The sequence below is a fragment of the Oncorhynchus nerka genome, linkage group LG25 (assembly GCF_034236695.1).
Source record: "Oncorhynchus nerka isolate Pitt River linkage group LG25, Oner_Uvic_2.0, whole genome shotgun sequence".
In the NCBI taxonomy this organism is placed as follows: domain Eukaryota; kingdom Metazoa; phylum Chordata; class Actinopteri; order Salmoniformes; family Salmonidae; genus Oncorhynchus; species Oncorhynchus nerka.
Window position 1 is genome coordinate 21,408,007 of NC_088420.1, and position 11,910 is coordinate 21,419,916.

Sequence of the window (11,910 nt, forward strand, 5' to 3'; positions counted from 1 at the left end):
CGGGATAACTGACATATCCTAACTTTAACTTTGTCGGGTAAAGACTCAAAATTCAACAGGACAGACAGTGTCTTCAGTTTCACCAGGTCTTCACTGGGTCTGCATTGCACCAAACAGTGGGCGTCACAGACATCGGGAATAATCCATTTCAGTTGACCCTCCTCAACAGTTAAAGCCACCCCAGTTATCAGTCCTTCCGCAGCACCCTGCTTCAGAGATCAAATGAAGTCACAGCTCTTGTCCATCTCCTTGTGGATGGAAGAAATGCAGAAAATAACCACAAGTCCACATAGAGTTACTTTCACAGACTCAACAGTCCCCAACCTCATCTCCACCAACCTGACACCATATATGGATCTGCAAGTCAAGGATACATTCTCCAAAAATCTCACTCCCACTGGGCCAGAATCATCTTTGTCATCATCGGGATGAGGCACAATGTAGAAACCTAATGTCTTTACAGTGTTACATATTAGTTTATAGGGCACAACATACGCTTCAAAAGTAGCTGCACCTTAAGATTAGGATCATGGAGTAGGGTAATCTGATTCTAGACCTGCGGTTGAGGGCACCTTCTTCCTCAAGTGGTTTTTACACAGCCTAATGCTGATAAGCCCTCAAACCAGGTTAATGCTTCACCGACATGTATCAGCTGTGAGTGGCAGTGGGAGGGAAGGGAATGAGGAATTCATAATAGGGTTATAAACTGCTGCTGAATGCATTTCACTTCGGTCTGGCGCATTTGGCTGGGCCCTGAGATGCTGTGGCTGTTGAGAAGCAGGCAGGCCATGTATCAGGGCCCTATTGACCCCGATAATAGGAGCTGGGTGTGCTGAACCAGCATGGAAAAGGCACTTACATCTTTTGTCTTGCCCATTCACCCTCTGAATTGCACACATACAAAATCAATGTCTCAATTGTCTCAAGGCTTAAAAATCATTCTTAACCGGTATTCACTGATTGAAGTGGATTTAACAAGTGACATCAATAAGGGATTATAGCTTTCACCCGGATTCACCTTGTCAGTCTATCATGGAAAGAGCAGGTGTTCCTAATGTTTGTATACTCAGTGTAAATAATATTGGTCTATCTGCAAAAACCTGTAACATGTATTTGTATGCAGATGACACTGTTATGTACACTATTGCCCCTACGGCTGAACAGGCTAAGTCAGAGCAGCAATCTGATTTTGTCACCTTGCAAAAAGTCCTTGTTTATTAAAAATTGGAACTTCATGAGGGAAAAACTAAATGTATGCAGTTTTTTAATTCTCGTATAAATATTTCAGATGGACTATACATTTTGTCACGCCCTGAACTTAGAGATCCTTATTATGTCTCTATTTTGGTTTGGTCAGGGCGTGAGTTGGGGTGGGCATTCTATGTTTTGTGTTTCTATAATTTTCTATTTATATGTTTTGGCCGGGTATGGTTCTCAATCAGGGACAGCTGTCTATCGTTGTCTCTGATTGGGAACCATACTTAGGTACCCTTTTTCCCACCTGTGTTTGTGGGTAGTTATTTTCTGTTTAGTGTTTTCTGCACCTGACAGGACTGTTTCGGTTTCGTTTATTCTCTTTGTTCTTTTGTTATAGTGTTCAGTTTAAATAAAAAGTCATGAACACTTACCACGCTGCGCTTTGGTCCGATTCCTCCTCTTCAGACGACGACACCCAATGTATTTAAGCATTGGATGGTTATTTCATCTAGCAGGTTCCTGCCTATAAATATCTAGGCTTTTGGATTGACAACAATTTGATGTTTAAAAAACATATGTATGAGCTACTGTAGTTAAGAAGATGAGATTTAAAGTAGGCTTCTTTTATGGAAATAGATGCCTGTCCCTAAACAGCAGGAAGCAGATAGTACAGTCAACTTCCCTGACAGTTCTTGACTTTGGTGACACTGTTTATGGGAATGCAACAGCCACTACCCTTAAAACTGTGGATGCTGTCTACCATAGCACCCAGTTTAAATACGCACCACTGCATCCTCTATCAAAATGTTGGCTGGTCCTCATTAAAGTGTCACGATCGTTATAATGAATGTCGGACCAAGGCGCAGCATACGTAAAGTTCCAAATGTTTCATTGAAATGAAACTCACAAAAACAATAAAGAGCAAAATGAAACGTGAAGTCTTGGAGTGCTCACAGGCCACTACACACAAACAAGATCCCACAAAACACAGTGGGGGAAATGGCTGCCTAAATATGATCCCCAATCAGAGACAACGATAAACAGACATATAGCAACCTAGATAACCCACCCTAGTCACACCCCGACCAAACCAACATAGAGAATAAAAGGCTCTCTATGGTCAGGGCGCAAAACCTGACTCAATAGGGGAGGGTCTGGGTGGGCACCTAACGTTAGGGGCAGCTCCGGTGCGGGTCGAAGTACCCACTCCGCGTGGATATGGAGCCGGTTAGAACGCCGTGCCCGGACTGGGCATCGGCGTAGAGGAGGGCCCCAGCCATGGAGCTGGGTTGTAAGCCGCACCCAGACTGGGCACCGGCGCCAAAGAGGGCTCCGGCCATGGTGCTGAGTTGACCGCCCTGCCTGGACTGGACATCAGCGCAGAGGAAGGCTCCTCCCATGGAGCGGGACTGGACGCCGTGCCTGGACTGGACATCGGCGCAGAGAAGGACTCCTGCCATGGAACTGGACTGGACGCCGTGCTCGGACCGGGCCTCGGTGCAGAGGAAGGCTCCTGCCCTGGAGCTGGAGGTTCTGGACTGTGGACCGTCGCAGGAGGTTTCCGGACAGTGGACCATCGCAGGAGATTCCAGACAGTGGACCTTCTCAGGAGGTTCCGGGCTGTGGACCGTCTTAGGAGGTTCCGGGTTATGGACCGTCTCAGGAGGTTCCGGGCTGTGGACCGTTGTTGGAGGTTTTGGACTGTGGACCGTTGTTGGAGGTTCTGGACTGTAGACCGTCGTTGGAGGTTCCGGACTGTGGACCGTCGTTGGAGGTTCTGGACTGTGAAACGTTGCCGTGCCCGGACTGGGCATCAGTGTAGAAGAGGGCCCCGGCCATTGAGCTGGGAATGGGAATCGTCGCCGGAAGCTCTCTCGCTTCACTCTCTTCCAATTTATCCAACAACTCCTCGAAGGTCTTTAACTCTCCCCGCCGTTCACTCTCCTCCAATCTATCCAATAACTCCTCGACGGTCTCTGACTCACCCCTCAACTCCGCCGACCACTCCATGTGCCCTCCCCCCAAAAAAAAAAAATTGGGCTTGCATTGTGGCCCTGAACCCTGGCGTCGTCACTGTCCTCCATACTCTCGATCCTGTCCTGCCAGGATTTCTTCCCAAGTCCAGGATCCCTTCTCATCCAGAATTTCTTCCCAAGTCCAGGATACTTCTTCCTCCTGGGCACGCTGCATGGTCCTTTGTTGGTGGGATCTTCTGTCATGATCTTTATAATGAATGTCGGACCAAGGCGCAGCGTAAGTAGAGTTCCACATGTTTCATTGAAATGAAACTCACAAATAAAATAAAGAGCAAAGCGAAACGTGAAGTCATGGAGTGCTCACTGGCCACTACACACAACAAGATCCCACAAAACACAGTGGGGGAAATGGCTGCCTAAATATGATCCCCAATCAGAGACAACGATAAACAGCTGCCTCTGATTGGGAACCATACCAGGCAAACATAGACATACAATAACCTAGATAACCCACCCTAGTCACACCCTGACCAAACCAATATAGAGAATAAAAGGCTCTCTATGGTCAGGGCGTGACATAAAGTACCCGTAGATCACTTCTTTACTCCCTTTTTGTTTACAAAGCTTTACCACACAAGTTTCCGATCTAACTCAGTTCACTATAATAAAAAATTATAATATGAGACACCCAACCTGTTCACAGGTATATGCAGGTTTAAAAATATATATTTCTGTGTATTGATTTTAAGAAAGGCATTGGTGTTTATGGTTAGGTACAGTCGTGCAACGATTGTGCTTTTTTCGCAAATGCGCTTTTGTTAAATCACCCCCCTGCGTTGCATCGATTATATTATATTACCTTCGTTTCTACTGCATTCACATAACAGGCAGGCTCCTCGTGGAGTGCAATGAGAGGCAGGTGGTTAGAGCGTTGGACTAGTTAACTGTAAGGTTGCAAGATTGAATCCCCCGAGCTGACAAGTTAAAAAATCTGTCGTTCTGCCCCTGAACAAGGCAGTTAACCAACCGTTCCTAGGCCGTCATTGAAAATAAGAATGTGTTCTTGACTGACTTGCCTAGTTAAATAAAGGTGTAAAAAAATAAAAATAATTCATCAGCAAAATCTGTCCAAAAATACCGATTTCCGATTGTTATGAAAACTTGAAATCGGCCATTCCGATTAATCATTCGACCTCGAGGAGAGAGACTACTGTAACTGCATGAGATTCAGTCAGTCAGTCAGTAGGTTCACTGTGGGTCCTATCGCTGTAACACCATCTCTCTCTCTCTTCTCCCCTTCCATCTCAGATTCTCCTTTATAAGCCCATGCAACCACAGAGACAGAGGTCGTGGGTATTGTTTCCTGACAGCTTCAAATATTTAAGGAGTAGTGGAGCAGGAGCACCCAGGACCTTTAATCATATGCCTTGTGTTTTGTTTATGGTGTACCTTTAATTCTACAAGAGGCTGTAGTTGTTCTGATATATTGAAGTCCACAGTGACCTATTCCTCTCAGATGAAAGCTAGCTAAGGCGGCAGGATAACCTCAATGCATCACTGGATGCTCATTTTCATTAACATGGTTTACCTGACACTGAACCCACTTCTCGTTCATTGTTTGGTGCATTTTACGCAGTACAGACAAAAACATGTAATTGGAGAAATACCCCATAGCATTGCATCAATTTTTAATAGTTTAGTGACTCATGAGTGGGAATCATTTTAACTTTCAATCCTCAAGCCATTTCTCGTCCAGAGTAATGATGACTAAGAGGAAAAACAGCCCATTCCCTGTATTCTCTGACCACAAATGTGCCAACAAAACCTGTACGTGTGCAACTATGGGGTAAAACAGATGCATTTGGCTTATATTGTTGACAATATGTAACTATATTTTGTCTCCAAATGTTTATTGAAAACATAAAATAATTTGCACAATAAGCACTTGTCTCTCAAATAAATCTTTACAGTTGTTGGTTAGCTAGCTAGCGATTTTTTTTGCCATATTAGCATTGTCATGAAATCAGTCAAAACACCTCAAATCAAGACATTGCATCAAGAACAAGATTAAACTAGCTGAAAGGAGCCACTTCCGATTCCCAACATGGCAGATTCTTGTCATTGTTGCTAGCTATCTGCATATTCAAAATCATTTTTTTTTAAATGTACCTTTATTTATCCAGGCAAGCCAGTTATGAACAAATTCTTATTTACAATGACGCAACAACACACGGCAACAACGCACAGCTTCTGGCCACATCGATACGCGTGCATCATTTTCATGACCTTGTCAGACAATCCGTCTACACTGAGTATACAAAAAATGAGGAACACCTTCCTAATATTGAGTTGCACCCCTTTTCCCTTCAGAACAGCCTCGATTTATCGGGGCATGGACTCTACAAAATTTAGAAAATGTTCCACAGTAATGCTGGCCATTGTTGACTTCAATGCTTCCCACAGTTGTGTCAAGTGGGCTAGATGTCCTTAGGGTGGTGGACCATTCTAGACCACACAAAGGAAACTGTTGAGCGTGAAAAACTCAGCAGCGTTGCAGTTCTTGACACACTCAAACTGGTGAGCCTAGCACCTACTACCATACCCCGTTCAAAGGCACGTAAATATTTAGTCTTGCACATTCACCCTCTGAAAGGCACACATACACAATCCGTGTCTTAATTGTCTCAAGACCTAAATATCCTTCTTTAACCTGTCTTCTCCTCTTCATCTACACTGATTGAAGTGGATTTAACAGGTGATATCAATAAGGGATCATAGCTTTCACCTCAATTCACCTGGGCAGTCTATGTCATGGAAAGAGTTGGCCGGAACAGAGCAAATGGAATGGCATCAAACACCTTAATACCATTCCACCTATTCTGCTCCAGTCAGTACCACAAGCCCATTCTAATACACACAGTGTATTAGCACCACATACCCCAACTCCTCCCCTACCCAGCCAAATGTCAGAATAATGAGCTGTGAGCCACATCTATCTGTGAGGACTAGATGTTAGGGCCCTCCCAGTCAACCCCAACAAAGCGGGAGAGTCAGAGTCTGTGTATCTCTCAGCAGAGCCTTGAGAGAGTACCCTTCCTGTCATGGAGCCCAAAACTGGGAGGATTATTAATGTGCTCATTCATTGCTAGGCCAATATATGCAAACGGTAATGTAATAAATTGATTGACTGACCGAATGTGTGTAAGAGAAAAATAAAAGAGATGCTACTACTTACTACTCTAAAAGAAATGACAAAACAACCTAGAATTGTTGAATATTGCTTTACCCGGTTGGCAGGTAGCCAAGCGGTTAAGAGCATTGGGCCAGTAACCGAAAGGTCACTGGTTTGAATCATCAAGCTGACTAGATAAAAATCTGTCAGTGAGCAAGGCACTTAATCCTAGTCGCTCTGGATAAGAGCATCTGACTAACATGTACATTTACTGTATACCATTTGACGACACAGTGTAATAACAAAGAAACAACAAAATAACCTAGAATCTAGAAATATTGTTTATTGAGGATAGCCGATCTTTCAAGATAGTTTGAGCACAATCGAATCAAATTAAATGTTATTGGTCGCATACACATACACAATTGGTCAAAAGTTTTAGAACACCTACTCATCCAAGGGTTTTTCTTTATTTCTACTATTTTCCACATTGTAGAATAATAGTGAAGACATCAAAACTATGAAATAGCACATATAGAATCATAAAGTAACCAAAAAAGTGTTAAACAAATCAAATTATATTTTATATTTGAGATTCTTCAAATAGCCACCCTTTGCCTTCATGACAGCTTTGCACTCTTGGCATTCTCTCAACCAGCTTCACCTGGAATGCTTTTCCAACAGTCTTGAAGGAGTTCCCACATATGCTGAGCTGCTTTTCCTTTACTCTGCGGTCCGACTCATCCCAAACCATCTCAATTTAGTTGAGGTTGGGGGATTGTGGAGGCCAGGTCATCTGATGCAGCACTCCATCACTTTCCTTTTTGGTAAAATATCCCTTACACAGCCTGGAGGTGTGTTGGGTCATTGTCCTGTTGAAAAACAAATGAAAGTCCCACTAAGCCCAAACCAGATAGGATGGCGTATCGCTGCAGAATGCTGTGTTGGCCATGCTAATTAAGTGTGCCTTGAATTCTAAATAAATAACTGACAGTGTCACCAGCAAAGCACCCCCACACCATAACACCTCCTCCTCCATGCTTTACAGTGGGAAATACACCTGCGGAGATCATCCGTTCATGCACACCGTGTCTCACAAAGACACGGCGGTAGGAACTAAAAATCTCAAATTTGGACTCCACACCAAAGGACAAATTTCCACTGGTCTAATGTCCATTGCTCATGTTTCTTGGCCCAAGCAAGTCTCTTCTTCTTATTGGTGTCCTTTAATCAAATCAAATCACATCCAAATGTATTTGTCATATGCGTCGAATACAACAGGTGTAGTAGACCTTACAGTGAAATGCTTTATAGGCCCTTAACCAACAATGCTGTTTTAAGAAAATACCACCCCCCAAAAAATGATGAGATAAGAATAACAAATAATTAAAGAGCAGCAGCAAATAACAGGGGGTACCGGTTTAGAGTCAATGTGCGGGGGTACCAGTGTCGAGGTAATATTTACATGTAGGTAGAGTTATTAAAGTGACTATGCATAGATAATAACAGAGAGTAGCAGCAGCGTAGAAGAGGGGGGGGGGACAATGCAAATAGTCTGGGTAGCCATTTGATTAGCTGTTCAGGAGTCTTATGGCTTAGGGGTAGAAGCTGTTTAGAAGCCTCTTGGACCTAGACTTGGCACTCCGGTACCACTTGCCATGCGGTGGCAGAGAGAACAGTCTATGACTAGGGTGGCTGGAGTCTTTGACAATATTCAGGGCCTTCCTCTGACACTGCCTGGTGTAGAGGTCCTGGATGGCAGGAAGCGTGGCCCTGTGATGTACTGGGCCGTACGCACTACCCTCTGTAGTGCCTTGCAGTTGGAGGCCGAGCAGTTGCCACACCAGGCAGTAATGCACTCGATGGTGCAGCTGTAAAACATTTTGAGGATCTGAGGACCCATGCCAAATCTTTTCAGTCTCCTGAGGGGGAATAGATTTGTTGTGCCCTCTTCACGACTGTCTTGGTGTGCTTGGACCATGTTAGGTTGTTTGTGATGTGGACGCCAAGGAACTTGAAGCTCTCAACCTGCTCCACTACAGCCTCTTCGATGAGAATGGGGGCGTGCATGGTCCTCCTTTTTCTGTAGTCCACAATCATCTCCTTTGTCTTGATCACGTTGAGGGAGAGGTTGTTGTTCTTGCACCACACGGTCAGGTCTCTGACCTCCTCCAAATAGGCTGTCTCATCGTTGTCGGTGATCAGGCCTACCACTGTTGTGTCATCGGCAAACTTAATGATGGTGTTGGAGTCGTGCCTGGCTGTGCAGTCATGAGTGAACAGGGAGTACAGGAGGGGACTGAGCACACACCCCTGAGGGCCCCCCGTGTTGAGGATCAGCGTGGCGGATGTGTTGTTACCTACCCTTACCACCTGGGGAAGGCCCGTCCCTCTTTTTCTCCCCAATTTCGTATTATTAGTAGTTACTATCTTGTCTCATCGCTACAACTCCCATACGGGCTCGGGAGAGACAAAGGTCGAAAGTCATGCGTCCTCCGAAACACAACCCAACCAAGCCGCACTGCTTCTTAACACAGCGCGCATCCAACCCGTAAGCCAGCCGCACCAATGTGTCGGAGGAAACACTGTGCACCTGGCGACCTTGGTTAGCGTGCACTGCGCCCGGCCCGCCACAGGAGTCGCTGGTGCGCGATGGGACAAGGATATCCCTACCGGCCAAACCCTCCCTAACCCGGACGACGCTAGGCCAATTGTGCGTTGCCCCACGGACCTCCCAGTCCGTGGGGTGACGAGCCTGGACGCAAACCCAGAGTCTCTGGTGGCACAGCTAGCGTTGCGATGCAGTGCCCTAGACCACTGCGCCACCTGGGAGGCCTCTTTGCAGCAATTTGACCATGATTGTGGAGGCCAGATGACCCGGCCTCCACAATCCCCCAACCTCAACCAAATTGAGATGGCTTGGGATGAGTCAGACCGCAGAGTGAAGGAAAGGCAGCAAACAAGTGCTCAGCATATGTGTGAACTCCTTCAAGACTGTTGGAAAAGCATTCCAGGTGAAGCTGGTTGAGAGAATGCCAAGAGTGTGCAAAGCTGTCATCAAGGCAAAGGGTGGCTATTTGAAGAATCTCAAATCTCAAATATATTTTTATTTGTTTAACACTTTTTTGGTTACTACATGATTCCATGTGTTATTTCACTATTATTCTACAATGTAGAAAATAGTAAACATAAAGAAAAACCCTTGAATGAGTAGGTGTTCTACAACTTTTGATCGGTAGTGTAGATAGCAGATGTTATTGCGGGTGTAGCGAAATGATTGTGTTTTCCGAGCTCCAACTGTGCAGTAATATCTAACAATTCACAACAATACACACAAATCTCAAAGTAAAAGTATGTAATTAAGAAACAGCCCGCGTGTGTTAGTGCTGTGACAGCAGTTTGTGAGACAATATTGTAGTAGACTAGATCTCACATGCATTGATTTCCTCATCAGTCTACTGTCTTAAATCAATCCCCAGTGACGAGGAAGGTCTGTGGTTTCCGTGTATGGGTCCTTAATCCCCTCTGCAAAGCTTGCTTTCTCCATCTCTGCTCTGGTCTTTGTAACCTGGGAGTTAGCAGCCTCGTTAGCTGGGGCAAAGGGTTGTTAAACCTGGTATCTGATCTTCATCTTGGCCACATGACACACACAGAGACTCAAGGTATCTGAACGTAGTATATAGGCCTTATGCATAGCCTTCCTCAGAATGAAGGTCTTCCTAATATGCTTCAATTTGATGGGCATCATGATGAACTTGTCAAGAGGACAAGTCCCAGTAACAATTGGTGAATTCAGCAAGATAATAATGTATGTTTTATACCAGAGAAGGGGACCAGTGTTTCATATCCTGTGGTGGGCTACACAAGTCAAATGTGATTAATCATAATTGAAATCAAATGATTCTTATTCCACTAATACTGCAAGGTACATGAAACATGGGACATTAACAACACCCTTATAGTGAGCCATGAAGGCTGCACTCTGAAAGAAGGCCCCTATACTAACGAGAATACGGCTCATGGTCCTTGAATAAGGAATGTATGTATTTGTGGGGAAACGTGTATGTGTGGATGTATAGTATTCAAAAATGAGTGGAAGGCTGAGAATGCTTCTGTATCTACCTGGAACAGACATTCTGTTAGTCCCCGTCGTATCTGCGTCCACATAACCGCGCAGATGAAGAAAAGGCCGATTTCGGTCCAGGTAATATAAGCGTTATCCAGGAGCGTGCTTTTGGAGAGCTCTAGACCGCAAGTGCTACAGCCTCTCAAGGCACTGGGCATCACTGTTGATGCTCTCGTTATGAGATCCGCATAGCCAGGCATGGGTTCCACCTCCACGACACTCATGTCGTCCCCGGTATGACTGTCCATTGTGGCGGCACTGAAAACGTCGATTTAGAAAACTGACCCTGATTTAGGAACACAGAGCGGCAAGCTCCTACACTTCCAAACTAGCTAGCCAGCAGCTATCCCCAAAACGCGGAAAACTGTAATCAGCTTAATCTCTCAAGTAGCCTGCCTAATTCTTTGTTTTCTCATTTAAAATGTGGGCCCATTTCGCATAGGTGACAATTTATGTCAGATTGGAATATAGGCCCACAAAAACCAAGGGTAATAGCCGGGTCGATTTATTTAATAGCCAACGTAATTAGCTATCTATATTGTAATATTACATATATTATATGATCCAGTAAACATTGTTCAGAATGTTGGGCATTATTCTACGCATACTACCTCATCATTTTAGCTAGCTTGTCAGCCGTCTACGGTTAGCTAAATTAAATGCACACTACTGGATATACCAGCATTTACAACATCTACCAAACTAGCTAGCTGAATCTTTCTGAGATTAGAGGTAGCTGTAAAATCACATTTAAATTACAATTTAAAAAATCCAGTAAATGTTATCTGGCTGCCTAATGTGCCATAATGATCGGTACAGTCGAAGTATCACATGTGATTCTAGTGAACCTAACGTTATATTCTGTATCATCTCATCTCCGTTATTCGTTTTATATAAAACATCTCACCGTCATTTCATCAACTAGAATAACCTAGTCCTACCAGACACCAAACCAGTGGAATTTAAACCTTTCTAATACTGTTTTTTTAATTAACGCCGACAAAAATCTAGAATATATATCCTCAATGTTCGGTTTCCTGTGCTGTGCCACTGCTGGTGATCAACGTCGTGTCCTGGCTGTGTCTGCGCTCTCTTGACAAGTGACAGAGAAATGCGCGCTGTTTTAATGGGAATCAATGTAGAACATAATTCCATATGGCACTCACTTGAAACCTATCCGGTTATAATAATACAAGTATAGTAAACGTTTTTACCGGCGCGACTAGCGGGTGTTCACCACCGCTCCGAATGCCACTTTAATTTAAAATTCGAGTTTAATGTAGAAAAAGCAGCGTTGCCGTGACGTAATTATGTCCCGCTATCTCCTCCAACTGCTGGGATTGAAACCGGAGATAATTTAAAGCAACAATTCAACATGTAACAGTAGCACGATGCACATAAAGTACAGGATGCCGACTTTTCCAGAAAACACGTTGATA

The 11,910-nt window shown here is 44.3% G+C and overlaps 1 protein-coding gene across 1 annotated transcript in view; it reads right to left on the reverse strand.

Moving 5' to 3' along the window:
- The window catches only part of LOC115109189 (ceramide synthase 1-like), a 69,315-nt gene extending 57,614 nt beyond the window's left edge, over positions 1–11,701 (reverse strand). The window contains exon 1 of the mRNA XM_029633851.2: positions 10,468–11,701. Within this exon, the coding sequence (XP_029489711.2) occupies positions 10,468–10,719 (252 nt within the window). The 5' untranslated portion in view covers positions 10,720–11,701. The remainder of the gene's footprint in view (positions 1–10,467) is intronic.
- Between the last annotated feature and the right edge of the window lie 209 nt (positions 11,702–11,910).